A 17,078-nucleotide genomic window follows, 5' to 3' on the forward strand; every position below is an offset into this window, starting at 1 on the left:
AAGAAAACATATATATGTGTCCAGACATAGGCAGTGGAATACACACGCACAAATCAGATTAAAATAAAAGTAGAAAATTTAAATCTATCCATTAAATATAGGCTCTAAAATCCCTCTCCGTTGGAGCCGAAGAGATGCCTCGCCTCAGTAGTTACGAGCACTTGGTGCTCTTCCAGGGGTCCTGGGCTTGGCCCCCAGCACCCACATCAGAGGACTCATCCTGAAACTCCAGTTCCAGGCTGTCCCGACATTTTTTTCTGACTTCTGAGAACACCTGCAGGCATGTGATTCCCGTGTGTATGTGCACACACATACACATTAAACAGCCTGAAATATGTTACTCTAATTTTATGGCTTCACCACGGGACAGCTGGACAAGCCAATCAGGATGATCAACCTCACCCTCTGCTGTCCACGGTGGTGCCTCTGATCGCAGACATCAGGAGACCAGTTGAAGATCACCGTGTGCAAGACGACAGCGGGAACCTAGCTCCCTTGACTCCCATTGGTGCCTTGAGCCTCATATCACCACAGTGTTTGTGGATTCTGGGGGTTCCTAATTCTGTTTACAAGTGAAAACCATTTCATGCTGCTTTATAATCCAACTTCCATTTTAAGATGTTTATTTAAATGCCAAAATGTTTTTTATATCTTTTAAAAAGTGTATGGGACATTTGTGAAAAAGTAAATAATTGTAGACCTGTAACGTAATGTCAGTCAGTTAGTTTTGAAAACCTTGTAAATCTTCAAATCGAGAAGTTCTTAGGAATCTCCAAAGATCTTAAAAGAGTAAAGAAGTGGTGGGGCCATGGCTAGCGGATAAGAAGCTTTGCTGCTCTTGGAGAGGACTTGAGTTCACTTCCCAACAACCCGATGTGGGATGCCTCACAAGTGCCGGTAACTCCATCTTCAAGGGATCCAGAGCCTCTGATCTCAGAGCACCCACACTCATATGTATACACAGATACACAGAAACAGACAGACACATACATACATACAAATTAAAAAAAATAAGTCTTTTAAAAAAGAAGAGGAGAAAGATTACCTGGAAGTTCTTTTCATTGAAAAGCCCACCAGAGATCCCATCTGTGAGCTGGGTGGTAGCTCAGTTGGCAGTGCGTCCCGCTAGGCACTCAGCCTTGGGTTCGATCCCCAGCCCTGCATAAACTGGTGTGATGGTTCACACCTGTAATCCCAGCACTCTGGACGTGAGGGCAGGGGGTGATGAGTTCGAGATGATCCTTTACATAATAGAGTTTCAGGTCAGCCTGATATGTGAGCCTGTGTCCCTAGATCTGTATAGATAGCGTGTATCTCTCAATAACACATGTTGTATATGTCTATATGTAGCTAAGATGATAACAAATATGTTTCACTTATCTTACCTACATTATAGAACTCTAGATTGTTGTTGTTCATTTTGATCTTTGAGACAGGGTCTCCCTAAGTCAATGTGCAGCCTTGCAGCTCCCGCTGCCCCAGCCTCCCACTTGCCGGGTTATACACAGACATGCACAACGCGCCCAGCCGGGTTAGGCTCATCTAGTAATAACATAACTGCTGATTTGTAGTGTGTGCCTTGCCAGTAAGTACAGGAGAAAATGTACTGTGATGACCTGATTGTTAAAAACCAAGTCCGCAAGAAACACCGATTGTAGAAATGCTTGGTGTGAAAAAACTAGCAGTTCCTTCCCAGGAGCCAAGGACTGAAGCAGCAGGGAAGCTTATTCCTGGGCTGCTTAGAGGCAGAACCGGTTTAAACCAGCTGCTCTGCCTTGTAAGACCCTCTACTACACTGCTTCTGAGTACTTGTTTTGTGTGGTTTGGGCTGGAGAGCTTTCCCACAGTTCCACTGGGTCTCACAGGCATTTCACCTGTGGCCTTGCACGGCTCACTACAGGAAGCTTCTTACATAGCAGAAACACATGTCAATGTGTTAGCAAGCTCACAGAGTCCAGAGGTGTTTAAGGGTTTCACAGAGCAGCGATGTTACAAAGTTCCCCCTTCCTTTCTTCTGTGATGCCAGCCTAATGCTCAGGTCCAGTTCCTTTCCTGAGGCAGAAGGCTCTGCTTGGTGTGTATGGGTGGGTGGGTGGGTGGGTGGAGTCATATCCGTATGCTAACCCTCTGCAATGGAGCCCGCCCTGAAGAGCTTGGCCATTGTTTTCCAAAAGTCCCGTCCCCTTCCACCTTGCGTCAAATCAGATCATAGGAGTGTCTAAACCACCCTCTTGGCAAGAAATGCCAACTAGCTGAAGCAGTGATTAGGAAAGAGGTTTATCCTAATCATTTTAGGCCAATTAAGGCCCATCCCAGAGCTGGAGATAGGATCAGCAGACTCGAGCAAACTAGGAATGGAGATCAGAATCAAAAACTCTCAGTGGAGGCTGGGTAGGAACCAGGTTTCACTACAATAATTTTTTTTTCTGAACATGGGGGCCTAACTATGTTGCCCAGACTCATCTCAAACTGCTAACGTCAAGTTCACCTCCCTCTGGGCACAGATGTCTACCCCACTCCAGCTCCAGCTCGGTTTCTTTACTTCTCTTGAGAAAACTGTCTAGTCCTGTTTGTCCTAGAACTCACTGTGTAGACCAGGCTGGCCTCGAACTCACAGAGATCCTCCTGCCTCCGCCTCCCAAGTGCTGGGCATAAAGACATGCACCACCACCGCCAGACTCATAATAGTATTTTCTAACAAGACACATCACGACTGAGCATGGGGGTACAGACCTATAACCCCACTTTGGGGGAGGCTGCCGCAGGAGAATCTAAAATTCAAGGCCAACCTGAGCTATGTAGTAAGTTTGAGTCAGGCCTGAGTTAAACAGTGAGTTCTTGCGTCCAGATAAACGAATAAGCAAAAAGACAGATCCATCCTAGCGACACCGTCTGGAACTGGTCCAGGAGCTGTGTTCTAGGACAGTCCCTTCTCCCTCTGCAGATGCGGTCACCTTCAGCATTCCCTAACCGCCTCTCGTCCTCACTGATGGGAACCTGGACCTGCCCCCAGAAGACCGGGTAGGCAGCTCTCTTCAGTCAGACCCAGGTTTGATCTCACCTCAAGAATACTGAAGTAGAGCCAGGAACAAGGACACAAAATCCAGCCTCTGTTAGCCTTTTCCAGGTAGGATTCTAACCTGATCTGCCCCCAGTTAATTCTAAGAGGCAGATACCCACAGTCTACGCAATGGCACCGCTGTTCTTGTCCCGTGCTAGCCTGGGGACCCTGGCTTTGCCAGCGCTGTAAATGAGGTCTGAGGTAACCGAGGACCAGTGTCAAGGTGATGCTGTAGCCCCGCATCTGTCACCCTCCCTTCCACCAGAAGGGACAGTCTCCCCTGCACGACTGTAGGAACTTGGGTTCCCCCACCGTACATGAGCAGAACGTGGGAAAGGAAAAAAAATGGGCTCGACCTGCTCAGGAGGCAGGGGCTTCTGATTTCTGGGAATCATTCCATATCTTTCCTTTGGCTCGAGGACAGAGAGACAATCAGAGGACCCAAGTGGGACCTTGGCAGTGTTTAAGGCTTTAAAAAGCCAAAGATAAGAATTTTAGAAGGTTCTCTAAGGCTGCGAACTACAATGTTCTATCTCGAGTTTTCGAGGATTTGGTTAAGTAGTTCCTTAACTGTAGGACAGAATATAAGTATTTAGAACCTGCCATGACCCCAAATTCAAATCATTTTAATATATGTGATGAGGACTTTAAAAACTCAGAATTTTCCGTTTACATCCAGGAGGTGGCACTGTGGCGCCGCAGCAGAAATCGACGAATACTTTGACGCTGGTCAAAGCAGTTGTAGGACGTTCCTTCCGCGCTGCCGTTCCCACACGCTCGTAAGCTCTTGTCTTTCCAGAGATGTTCTTTAAGCTTAGATCCCTCGGCCCTGTAAAGTTTCTCGCGGGACATTGTTGGCTGAGAGCCAGCTGGCTACTCAGCCGTCCAGGTGAGCGCCATGGAAGACAGCAGGATCCTAAGCCCCTCCCTCCGCTCCGGAGCTCTCAGAGATCCCACCGTGCGTCGGAGTTTCTGAAAACGTCACTGAGCAGGACAACTGGCCAGGTCCCTAACGTGCCCGTTTAGTTGACTGAAGAACACACCCACCCATAGGCTGTGTAGTGGGACCTTCTAATGAGAACAGTCTGCCCCTGTGAGAAATCTACAAATGCCATCATTTGAAGGTGTCTCAGAGAGGCTGGGATTAGAGCCAGGGAATCCCCGAACTCCGCAGCCAAAGTTAGAGACGCCTTAGTCACTTCTACACGACAGTTACCTCACCGGTGATGTGTTCTGCCATCACAGGGGTTTCCAAACTATGGCAAAGCCTTAGATTTCCTCAGATCTCTGGAGGTCAGCGGCACAATGCAGAGTAAGGAAGCAAATTATTGGTAAGAGGGCAAACCTCTACTCTCTTCTGAGGCTGTACTGTCCATATGGTAGGTAGCTGCTTGCCACATGACCCCTGCTCACTTCAGGTCCTGGGGAAACACCCGAAGCAGGCCTGAGTTTAAAAAGAGAGAGCTAGAAAGCCGGCTAGCAATTAGGATCCAGGCTGCTCTTCCAGAGGACTGAGTTCAGTTCCCAGGACCCACATTCATGATTCACAACCACCTGTCACTCCAGCTCCAGGAAGTCCAACACCTCTGGACTGGGATGCCCACACGCACACGCACGTACTCACACATACGCATGATTAAAAATAACATGTCTGAGAATAATAAGAAACCGGGTGGTCGTGGAACATGCCTTTAATTCCAGCACTTGGGAGGCAGAGGCAGACGGATCTCTGTGAGTTCGAGGCCAGCCTGGTCTACAAGAGCTAGTTCCAGGACAGGCTCTAAAACTACAGTGAAACCCTGTCTTGAAACACCAAAAAAAAAAAAAAGAAAGAAAGAAAGAAAGAAAATAATAAAAAGAAAAAAAGCATCAGGGAGCTAAAGACCATACTGGAAACAAAGTAACGGTGGAACACAGGACAAGTCAGAGAAGCCTGGGCAACGAAAAGTTTAAAGACATAAGAAAATGGTCAAAAAAAAAAAAAAAAAAGAGGAATTGACAAAAAGGTGCAGCGTCCCAGGTGACAAAGGCGTCATGACAGCCAGCAGTGAAGCATCCTAGTAAACGCAGGGATTACAAAGGCTGAGCAGCTTGCGACCAATCAGCCACCAAGCTGCAGTTGGCCCAGTGAGATGATTTAGTGCAGCGGGTCTCACCCTTCCCAACCCTGCGACGCTATGATACAGTTCCTCATGTCGCGGTGACCCTAACGGTAAAACTATTTTTGATGTTAATTCACAGTTGTCATCTTGCCACCGTTAGGAGCTGTAAGTATCTGACATGCAGGATATGTTGGCCACGGGTTGAGAGCCACTGTGTAGTGGGTTCAGACACTGCTGTGCAAGCCTTGACACCTGCTTTGGGTCCCGGAATCCAGACCCACTGTGAGAGAGCTGACTCCGGAAGTCCCAACGCCACACATACACTGTGGCACGTGTGTGCCCGCTCATGGGCACATCATATGCTTCACTCACTCACCCACACGATGACAGTGTTAAAAAAAAAAACTTCTTAAGGGGCTGGGGAAACGGCTCAGAGGTTAAAAGCACTGGCTGCTCTTCCAGAGGTCCTGAGTTCAACTCCCAGCAACCACATGGTGGCTCACAACCATCTGTAATGAGATACGTTGTCTTCTGGACTATGGGCATACATGGATATAGAATACTGTGTACATAGTAGAAAAATAAATCTTCAAAAAAAAAAGAAACAGATATGATAATAAAATCAATGAGTCCTCCTTAAAAAAGCTTCTTAAAAATTTGAAGTCTTTTTTTTTTTTTTATGGTTACACACACTTTTAATTTCAACACTCAGGAGGCAGAGGCTGGCAGATGTATGTAGGTTTGAGACCAGCCTGGTCTACAGAGTGAGTTCCAAGCCAGTCAAAAATTTGAAGTCATAGGAAAAAAGCCACTGTGACTTTGCATATTGGCCACTTTCGTGACAAGGCATTGGACAAAAACAGGCTAAAACGGGTTATTTCAATTCAGTTTGAGGGTCCAGTCTGTCGGGTGGGGAGGGCACAGCAGCAGTGCGAGGCAGCTGGCCACACGGCCCTGTAGTCAGGAAGTCATGTTCGGCTCATTGCCTCCTTTCTACGCAGGCCAGGGCCGCAGCCCAGGACATGGTGCACCCACGTTTAGAGCGGATCCTCCCACTTCAAGGACAATACAAACACTATAACCTGCATGTAGTGTTTAAGTGGTTTTAACCCTTTGACCTCACAATTTCCCTTTTCAGAGTGCTCGCCACAGAATACAGAACGAAAGCACCAAAGGGTAAGTCTACAAAGGTAAAGTAGCACTGTTAGCTAGTGTGTGGAAAACGAAGAGAGAATCCCCGAGGATCTACCAAGAGAATAGTCATTCACTCAATGGCAAGCCCATACAATATTTAAAATTAAATCATTAAGTTTGAATCCGTTATTGACTTGGAGTGATATCTATTGCATTCTGTTAAGCGAATGAGGAGGTGTGTGTGTGCATGTGTGTGTGTGTGTGTGTAAACAGGTCTAAGAATATACAATTGTTTGGGTGAAGGCTACTAATTTTTATACCACCTCACCCACTTTTTACACTTATTTTGTATACATGGAGTATATGTAATTAAAGAAATTTAAAAGAGGAAAAAACGCAAGACAGCCAAGCTCTCTGGCTTTAGCAAGGAGAACAGCTTTGTTTACCTCATGCAGACAAAGGCTGGAGACTGTAGGGAGTTAAAGGCCCTAGCGGTGGAAAAAAAACATGAGATCATAATCACATCCTCCCCAGAACTGGTCTCAGGAGATGTCACTGAAACCCAGAGAAAACTTAACTGGTAATTAATACATCGGACTCTCTGCCCTTAGGGACAGAATGCAACACCGACTAAATTAGTTCCTCGGCCGTGAAGAACCTAGTGAGGTATTTGTGAGATGAACTTTAATTTTTTTGAGACAGAGTCTCGTGCAGCCAGACTGGCCTCAAGCATGCTATGTAGCTGAAGATGAGCTTGCATTGTATAATAATCTCCCATTATTTCAGAGATTAAACTTTGTGAGGGCTGGGCGGCTCTTCCAGAGCCACACCCCAGCCCTGTGATCCTAACTACTTACTGTTTTGCTTTGTTTCTCTGTTGTAGCCTTGGTTGTCCTGGAACTCACTCTGTACACCAGGCTGGCCTCAAACTCACAGAGATCCACCTGCCTCTGCCTCCCGAGTGCTGGGATTAAAGGCGTGCGCCACCACTGCCTGGTGAGCTGAACTACTTTTTACATTTTTATTTTTTAAAAAAAACTTTTACAATATATTTTGATCATATTCTTTCCCTCTCCCAAAACAAACAAAACCCACAGGAAAAACAACCAAAAACATAAAATGTTAAGTCAAAATTTAAAGAAGGAAAATCAATAAGAAAAACTTCTAAAACAAAACAAAACAAAAAAAACCATAAAAAACATGGATTCTGTTTTGTATTGGCCAACAATTCCTGGGCGTAGGGCCTGCCCTGGGGTGTAGTGGATATACCCAGGGACTCAGTGGGAGGAAACGGATTCCCCTTTCCCGTCAGGTATCACTTGCATATAGCTTCTTGGTTAGGGGAGGACCTGGGCCCACGTCCCCTTCTTAGTGCTGGGATTTTTGTCTGGTTTGAACCTATGGAGTTCTCCCCACGCTATACCCGCAGAGCCCTCAGCAGAGAAGCTTGTTTTTGCAGGAGATGGTGATTAACAGAGACCACAGCTGGACAAAGTGCAGAGCGTGAGAGACTGTGGAGCACTGAACCCCAGTGGGATGTCCTATGAAAACCTCTGTGGAAGAGGAGGAGGAGGCAGAAGAGACTGTAAGATTCAGAGGTGGGTGTTGCGGAATACTACTGCATTTGTTGTTGCGGCAGGATATTAACTTTAACCGTGCAAAGCTGTGTTACTTTTGTTTTCTACTCTACTTGTTAAATGATGTAAAGATGTGTCGCACCTGGTTCACCTTGCCTGTCTAAAGCCCCTGATGGGTCTGATAAAGAGCCGCAGGGCCAATAGCTAGGCAGAGAAAGGACAGGCGGAGCTAGCAGGCAGAGAGAATAAATAGGAGAAGTCTAAACTCCTATTTATAGGAGAGAGAAGATATCCGGGGCCAGAAGCCAGGTGGCTGCCAACCAGGCAGAAACAGAGACACCAAGAAAATAGGAACAGGTAAAAAGCCCCAATGCAGGATGTAGATAAAGAGAAACAGGTTAAGTTTAAAAAAAAAAAAAAAAAAAAACAAACAAAAAAAAGTTAGACAGAAACGTGCATAAGATAGGTGAAGCACTGAAAGCTAAGAATAAGTCTGCGTCGTGATTTGGGAGTTGGTTGGTGGCCTAAGAGAAAAAGCCTGGTGCAGGTCACCAAGGAATGATGACCCCAAGGAACCAGCATTTTCCAGACACAACAAGATGGATACACATACGAGCTCATGGAGACTGTGAGCTGAACCTCTTAACCCAACCCGGAAAGGCCTTCTTCAAACTCGGGAGGCAAGAACCTGTGTTCCGTGTTCCTATGTACCTAGTTCTGTGCTGTCTACTTGTTTGCTTTGTAACTGTCACGGTATTTGCATTTTTTATGGAATATAGTATAATTTGATACCGTGGGCACTAAAACAACCAAAGCTGGGTAATTAGCATTTCTGTGATCTCACGCTATCATTTTGATGTGTCGGGAACTCAGTCCTCTACTTTGGAAAATGTGAGTCTTACAGTGATTCCATTCAAAGATGTTAGAACGACTTCCCACTACTAATTTTATTTTGGAATCCATTACTAACTTTCTCTACCCCCCCCCTCCCTTCCTGGTTTCTAGTAATCTCTGTGCTACCCTATACTTTTATGTGGTCAACATAGTTTTAGTCTCTGCTAGTGGATGTGGTATTAAGTCTCTGTGTCTGGCTCTTTTCACTGAACACAGTAACCTCCAGAAGTTCTATCCATGTTGTCCTGTGGTAAGATTCCATGCCCCCCCCCCCAGTACCACCACCTTAAAGATATGGTCTTTCTATGTAGCCCTGGCTGTCCTGGACCTCACTACCAGGCTTGCCTTGAACTCAAGACCTCCTGCCTCTGCCTCCTCGAGGTGAGATTAAAGGCGTGCGCCACCACCCAGTAGATTCCATCCTTTTTGTGTCTACTTTTAACATCATCCTGAAAGCAGTCACGTCCTGCGGGCAGTTTGCTGGAAACTTATCTTGTGTTAAACTGCTCCTCCATCTTTCCTACCCTGCGAAACTGTGAATCCGACAGGTACTACCCACTGCCCTTCATTTTCCTAATCCGACAGCATGGATGGCTCCTCAGAACATATGTCTCTGGTGCCAAGGCCTTTGCACTGTTCAAGCAGCTGAGGGGCTACTCCCTCCTCACCTCTGCACATCCTCAAATGTACAGCCCAGCTGGTGGGCACGTTCCTCCCCACCCCTGCACATCCTCACACATACAGCCCAGCTGATGGGCATCTCCCTCCTCACCCCTGCATACCCTCACAGTACAGCCTTCTAGAAAGGAGGAAATATTTGCTCTCAAGGCTCCCCTGGGTTCCAATCTACCAACAGGATCTAGATTTTAATTTGTTCTTTAATAATGTAGCAGAATCTGGGAAAAAAATTGATCTCACAGAATGTGATATATACCTGTATTTTAATCTCTAAGTAGTAATTTAAATATTGACAATACAGGTTTTCTTTATTATAACAGTAGTACTAATTGAAAGTCAATATCCCAAGTAGGACTGAAAGTTCAAGGTCAGCCTAGGCAAACCAGTGAAACTCTCGAAATAAAAAGTAAAGATGGGCTGGGGTAAGTAGATCTGCCTAGCACGTGTGAGGCCCTAGATCCCATCCCCACTATCAACAACCGAGACATCAATAGCTCAGGGGATAGATTGCCACAACCAAATCTCTGGATCCTAAGGACCATGTGTGGAAAGCTTTGTCCCAGCCTGTGGCGTCAGTGGGGTTTAGAGGTAGGCCCTATAGGGTTCTTGAAAGGGGCAAAGCAGCCCCAGCCTCTCCCTTATCCCCTTTCACTTTCAAACCACCACCAGGTGAACAGGTTCCGGCCACATGCTCCTTTCATAATTCAGACTTGCCAGACGCCCAAAGCAATGGTGCCAACCACGACAGAGGCCCCGAGACCACGCCCCTCAGCTGCCTGTCGTCCTTGTGAATTTTCTCAGGATACTGAATACCAACACACACAGATTTTAAAAGTCAAGTGGAACAAAAAAAAATTGAAAAAAATGAAAGCATAAAAATGTTTTGAACAAAGTATAGCACTTTTATTAGAATTCAGAATTAGTGCTGCCACTAGCCTTCAGGCCGACAGGTCATTTCCGTCTACTTTAGCACTCTCAAGACTAACATTTAGGTTGGGCAGGGTGGCACACACCTACAGTCCCCAGCTAATCAGGGGTCTAAGGTGTGGGGACTGCTTGAGCCTAAGAGAGCCAGGTCAACTTAAGAAACGAAAAATCCCACTCTTAAAAACCATAAAAAAAAAAAAAAAAAGCTGACATTTCTTTACTCTTCACAATACGGTCATGTATTTTCCTTGAGGTTAAAAGGAGATTCCACCCTTCTCTGTTAAACACTTAAAGATGCCTTTCCCAAATGGTACCAAGAACCCAAAACCTTTTCTCAAAGCAACGGCTCGAGGGCATTTATATGCTAGATGCCCCACACCCTCTAGCACCAAAACACATGCCAGAAAACTCTTAGGTCCCCAGCAAGCTGTTCTCAAAAGGAGCCAATCTGATGTGCTCAATAATCAACACATTTTAAAGTGAGCGCCAATTTCCAGTGTGTACCCCCAGTTTTAGCTCAGCTTTTATATAAGCTTCTTTGAAACTTGTTTCCTAAACATAATTCGCTATCCCTTTGCAATTGACATAGGAACAGACCCACACGGGAACGATAAAACCCTGCCATCGTTGGCCTCTCATCTTGTCTGTTGGAGTCAGCACTAGGCTGCCCAGACTGGCCTGGGAAGTCAGGCCTCCCCATCTCGCACTGCTCTGCTTCACCGCGTACCCAGCATTCCTTCCCCACCAGCGTTTCTGCTGCGCTTACAGCGGAGCTGCCATCAATTTCCCATTTTGGTCTCAGGCTCTCCCTCTGGCCACTTACAACTCTGCAAGAGGGCAGGGTGAACACTTAGGCTTTTTTTGTTTGTTTGTTTGGTTTTTTGTTTTTGTTTTTTCGAGACAGGGTTTCTCTGGAGCTTTGGAGTCCGTCCTGGAACTAGCTCTTGTAGACCAGGCTGACCTCGAACTCACAGAGATCCGCCTGCCTCTGCCTCCCGAGTGCTGGGATTAAAGGCATGCTTAATGCTGTGTGCTATAATAGACTATTTGAAATTAATTTTATTCAACATTTTTTCTGACTCACCCTTAAATTATCCTTTATATTTTCGTGTTATTTCCTGTCTTATGAAGCAAAAAACATTCCTTTTATTTCTTCCTTATTTTAAGTGCATGGGTTGGGGGTGCCTGATAATAATTACCGGTTTAAAAAAAAAAAAACTACCTATCACATGGGTTACTCATACTCAATGAAAAAATACTCATGTTAAAAGGACTTTAAAAAAAACAGGGTCATATTTACATAATAGCAGTGGCCTGAGAAGGGCACATGTTAAAGTCATTACTGTGAAAACCTAATATATTAGAACCTTTTTCATAAGTTACCCAAGAGGATAACTGCAGTGATATTTCATTGGTATCACACTAGTCAGCCACACAGACCAGGCAGTGGTGGCACACACCTTTAATCCCAGTGACCACACTAGTTAACCGCAGAGGCCAGGTGGTGGTGGTGCCTTTAATCCCAGCACTAGAGAGGAATATAGAGGGATGAGGCAGGAACTTGTTCTTTCAGTCTGAAGATTTTACAGAGATTAAGCTCTCTAGTGGCTGTCAGCTTTGCTTTCCTGATCTTCAGGTTGAAACCCCGTATGTATCTGTGTTTTTATTATTCGTGCTACAGATGGCTCTTCTGTAAGAAAAGGGACTTGGAGAAGATACATTCAGATCACAGAGAACCTGGGAAAGTCCATCTCAAGTGGCTCAGAGAAAAAGGTAAACTTAGAAAGTTAACTCTTATTCAATACATATAAAGCACAGCATAATAAAAAGTCAGTTAGGTCATTACCATGTAAATAAATGGGCTGTCAAAACATAAGAGCTGCATACATCTTGTGCAGTTTATTCATTCCTTCACAGTTTACACATATAATATACTGAATTAGTCTTTTAAAATTTTCACTTGAGCTGGGCAGTGGTAGCTCACACCTTTAATCGCAGCACTCAGGAAGAAGGGGCAGGTGGATCTCTGTGAGTTTGAGACCAGCCTGAGCTACAGAGCAAGTTTCAGAACAGGCTTCAAAGTGACAGAGAAACCCGGTCTTGAAAAAAAAAATTACTTGAATAAATCTATTGTAATCATAAAGTATTTCAAGAATTCTAAAAGTGACAGCCTCATTGTAGCTGTAAAGCATCAAAGAGAAGCATTTCAAAGTGAAAATAACCTTATAAAATGAAGGTTTTTCCCCCTTTTTGCTCTTTTACTCTTTGTTCTTTTAGAGTGCCCGCCACCCAGCTCCCAAATAAATCCACACTGAGTCTTATTACTACAAATTCCCAGTCTTAGCTGGGCTTGTTTCTTGCCAGCTTTTAACTTAAAATTATCCCACCCACCTTTTGTGTCTGGGTTTTTTCCTTTTCTTACTTTTGTATATCTTACCTACACTATTACTCTGTGGCTGGCCCCTTCTTTCCTCAACTGATCTCTTCCAGACATCTCTTTCTCTTTATTCTCTCTTCCTGTCAGCCCGCCTATCCTTTCTCCTGCCTTGCTACTGGCTGTTCAGCTCTTTATTAGACCAATCAGGTGTTTTAGACAGGCAAGTAGCACAGCTTCAGAGTTAAACAAATGCAACATAAAAAAAAATACAACACATCTTTGTATCATTAAACAAATGTAACACCTAAAAATATTCTACAACACACGTGAAATACCAGAATAGTCAAAATGCAGCAATATTTACATGAGTATTGTTTTTTTTAGAGAACATGCGTTTCTTCCCTACTGCAAGTTTGCAAAAGTCTTGGAGCACAAATAATATTCAGTGCTACAATCCCACCAGTTCAGGAGGATGAGCTGAAAGAGTAAGGACCAAGACCAAACTGGTTCAGGAGCGGATTCACGTTTATTTACCTCTCAGTTGCTGCTACTGTGTATAATACATGACAAATAATCACAGGTGTTTTTCACAGACCGACTGTCCTCACTCTAGGAAACGTCCAAGGTGAGCACATCTGGAACTCTTCTATAAAGTAATAGCCAGCATTTCCTATTTAAAATTTATGTGTTAAAGATAGAACTCCTAGAGATTAAATAAGGAAAACATACCAAACTCAAAACACTATTAAATCATAAAACAAACAGTATTTAAGATAAAGCCAAACAATATAATCCACACTTTATTCCCATCAATTGTCACACCTCTAGCAAGATCAATTTATTTTCAAGTCTCAAATTCTAAACAATTAACAACCCATTCGGTAAAACAGAATGAAAAACTATGACCAAAAGAAGACAAACGAACATTTAGCACATTATCAAAATGAATGGCCTTTTGTTAAAGCCGCAACGTGTCTGTCAGTAGTAACCATATGGAGGCCGCTGGTTGGGGCCATACTGTCCGTACTGTGGATGGTAGTAAGGCTCTTGTCTCTGCTGTGGGTAGTTGTTACCCCATGACCGTCCATGCCACTGATTTGATCGATTGTCACTTGGCCATCCTCGTCTGTTATCCCGACCTCTAAACTGTCTGTTATCTTGCAGCCTACCAAAAGAAAAACAAAACATTAACTTTCCTTTAAAAACAAAACCACAAAGACGTCAATCCCAGGGCATTTGAGTTCTCCCTGTAACACAGGGTAATGGAGGGTGGAGCCGTATTTCTGGGGCCCGGCACGGCACTTGTCCATCTCCTAAGACTTAAGCTACTCTTCCAACATCACACTGGCGCCTCTTACTGTCAGAGCGGGGAACAGGTCCAGGTGTCGTCACATTGACACCCACTAAAATGCTAAAACCAGGTCGCTTCTTTATTGAATTATTACATAATTTTCCATTTCCGTTTAGAAACTTTATAAATTAATCAAAAGACTACCTTTAAGAAATCAAGTACAAAACTAGTTTTATTAAGTATATTTGTAAATATTAGTTTGAGACAGGGTCTCATTGGACAGTCCAGGCTGGCCTAGAACTCATGCACCTATTATCTCAACCTCTCAAATGCTGACAGTGTGGCTTGCATTTATCCTCCGGAAATAACACATACCAGTTGCCTCTGTTTCTCTGGTTGCCGCCACCTCTGCTATTCCACTCCTCAACAATTGGAGGGGACTCAGGGGGACGTTTCAAGTATTCCTGGTACTCTTTGTCGTCTTGTGTGAATCTGTTTGCAAACATCTCTTCAAAATTTGGAGTCGCTTCAGAAGTATCGCTCATCTTGAAATTCTGTACAATTTTTAAGATCTGTAAGAATTAAAAAAAATTAGCACTATTTTATTAGCTTATGAAAAACCAGGAAGTGAACAATTTTGGACAGAGTGTTGTAGCACAAATTCTAGTATCTTAATAAAAACCTGGAATCAGATATTAGGGAGTGCAAGAAAGCTGAAGGAGCAGAGAAGCAGAGCAGCCAGCTGCTGGACTTTTTACCTCTATCTGAGTCTTCAAACCGAATGGGCAAGATCCCATCTCCACCTCCCTGGTGCTGGAATTAAAGGCATGAGCCTTCAAATGCTGGGATCGAAGGCGAGAACCTTCACCACCTGGTTCTGTTTCTCTTTTAGACTAGTTGTAGCCCAGTGTGGCCTTGAACTCCTAAATCTTCCTGCTTCCTCCTCCCAGTGCTGGGATTAAAGGTGTGTGCCACCATTGCCTGGCCTCTGTGGTTAACTAGTCCACCCTCGGATCTTCAGGCAAGCTTTATTTGTCAGAACACAAAATACCACACAACAGAGGTCAGAAGAGGGTATCAAAGTCCTCAGAACTAAGTTTCCAGAAGGATGTTTTCTTACACACTCTGTATAAGAAGAGTCAGCTCTCTCAACCACTGAGCCACTTCCCAGCCCCCAGTAGGAAATGAAACAGCACTGCAAATGACTGAGAATTAACTGTAAGATGAGAAATTAGAATTTTTAAGAAGCTCGAGTAATCAAATCAGTAGCTGTAATCTCAGCACTCAGGAGCCTGAAACAGGAGTTCGAGTTTGAGTCCAACTTGGTTACAAAGTAAAACTCTGTCTCTTGCCAGGTGGTGGTGGTGCACGCCTTTAATCCCAGCAGAGGCAGAGGCAGGCAGATCTCTAAATTGGAGGCCAGCCTGGTCTATACAATAGTCCTTCCAAGAGCTGAGCACACAAGCCGGTTATTCAATACAATATAAGATCAGCTCTGAAAAACATATACATATAAGCAACATTATGCAAACAGGTTTGAGCAGGTTGTGTATGTATATGTGTGTGTGTGTATATATATATATGATATATATCACATATATAGTATACATGTGCATAACAACTAAAGAGGCCATGAATTTGAAAGAGAGCAAGCAGGATACATGGGAAGGAAAAATGTAATTATAATTCAAAAAAATATAGATAATAAAGAAAATTAAGCAAATACGGCTTCAGGGTTTAAAGGAAACCTCAAAGGTTGGGGGAGCGGCTGGAGAGATAGCTCAGTAGTCAAGAGCACTCACTACTCATTCAAAGGATACAGATCAGATCCCAGTACCCACACCGGGCAGTTTACAACTGCCTGTAATTCTAGCTCCAGGGGATCCGACGCCCACTTCTGACCTCTTTGCGCGAGCGAGCGCGCGCGCATACACACACACCTGGCCTCTGTAAACACACATATACACATTTTTTTTAAAAAAAGATGTGGGCAGACGGGGTGAGCACGTACACGCGTCGGTTTAAGGGGACTGGATTATAAGGACTCTAGAACTCTGCGCTAACAGCCCAAAGAGGAAACTCGCTCTTCAACTGAGGGGGACAAGAGGCGACAAGGCTCATCGTCTGGGCCTTCAACTTCAAAAGCAACAGGCACAGAGGTCAGAACACGCGCGCGGCTCCTTCCAGAAGCGCCTTCAAGAGCCGCCCCGAGGGCAGAGAGGCTCAGACGTGGAGCGACCGCCGCGCCTCCCAGTCCTCCCGGCTGCAGCCTCCCCGGTCCCTCCGCCGCCCCGACCGGAAGCGCCACCCGCCGAGGGCGGTGCTCACCCTTCCGCGGGACGCCCTGGTGGGGCCTCGGTCGTCCACAGAGCAGCACCCAAAACGGCTCTCCAAGGTAACCAAACGCGCAGGGATCCCTCGCTACTCCATTTCCGGAGCGCAAAAGCCGAAGTCGCCTATCAAATCTCGCGACGTCTAGAGGTCGCCGGGTTTGGGGTTCCGTCCGGCCACGCCCCTCGCGTTCGAACCGCGGCGCGGCGGGAGGGTGGCGGCGCGTGGTCGAGCTGCGTCGGGGAGGTGGGCCGTGCTGACTCGTCGCTGCAGGACCGCCTGCCAGTCCTTCCGAAGGGTTAAAGGCGTCGCCGAGTATTAAAATCTCCTGGCCTGGCAGTCGCTGACGCACGGGGACCGGGCGGGAAGGCGGCTCGCGACCCCGGCGTCTGTGGAGACCGGAAGCGGAGCCGGGGTGGCGGGGGTGACGAGCGGACTCCACTGCACCGCTTGAGCGGCACCGACTCGCTCCTGAGCAAGCCTCGGCAGTAAGGTTCCTGCGGCCGCCCTCCACCTCTCCACTGTCGGCGCTCCGTTTCTCCCCCCACCATCTGGGCGGCTTCTTCTAAGAGAGTTCACCAGTGTGGAAACGCTCACTAGCCCGGGTGTAACTTGACCTTTTTTTCAGATTGCTTCCCGGGCAGTCCACTCTTCTCAGGAATACAGTTAACTTGCAAAAGTTCAGTGTTTGAATTGGAGACCTTTT

The 17,078-nt window shown here is 45.6% G+C and overlaps 2 protein-coding genes across 7 annotated transcripts in view; one reads left to right on the top strand and one right to left on the bottom strand.

Annotated features, from left to right (window-relative positions):
* CUNH15orf40 (chromosome unknown C15orf40 homolog) overlaps positions 1-4,874 on the top strand; it is a 9,052-nt gene extending 4,178 nt beyond the window's left edge. Inside the window, exons 5-6 of one of the 4 annotated variants that reach the window (XR_007593940.1) lie at positions 2,945-3,127; positions 3,741-4,874. The gene's annotated coding sequence lies outside the window, so the exon portion shown is untranslated. Of the gene's footprint in view, positions 1-101; positions 1,296-2,944 lie in introns of those variants that run through there. The other 3 variants (XM_050154056.1, XM_050154057.1, XM_050154058.1) reach the window with 3 other exon arrangements.
* Positions 4,875-13,257: 8,383 nt separating this feature from the next.
* Positions 13,258-16,784, bottom strand: Ramac (RNA guanine-7 methyltransferase activating subunit). Of its 3 annotated transcripts, none has more exons than XM_050154060.1 (3): positions 16,370-16,784; positions 14,417-14,613; positions 13,258-13,915 (listed from the first exon to the last, which is right to left on the bottom strand). In XM_050154060.1, exons 2-3 carry the CDS (start codon positions 14,584-14,586, stop codon positions 13,729-13,731), a joined length of 357 nt encoding a protein of 118 aa, XP_050010017.1. In that variant the 5' UTR covers positions 14,587-14,613; positions 16,370-16,784; the 3' UTR covers positions 13,258-13,728. The 3 variants fall into 3 exon arrangements, with proteins under 3 accessions (XP_050010017.1, XP_050010018.1, XP_050010016.1); XM_050154061.1 differs by lacking the exon at positions 16,370-16,784 and adding an exon at positions 16,053-16,342; XM_050154059.1 differs by lacking the exon at positions 16,370-16,784 and adding an exon at positions 14,800-15,994.
* Between the last annotated feature and the right edge of the window lie 294 nt (positions 16,785-17,078).

This window comes from Alexandromys fortis, unplaced genomic scaffold (assembly GCF_014885135.2).
Source record: "Alexandromys fortis isolate MF-2015 unplaced genomic scaffold, M_Fortis_MF-2015_v1.1 scaffold_86, whole genome shotgun sequence".
Classification (NCBI taxonomy): domain Eukaryota; kingdom Metazoa; phylum Chordata; class Mammalia; order Rodentia; family Cricetidae; genus Alexandromys; species Alexandromys fortis.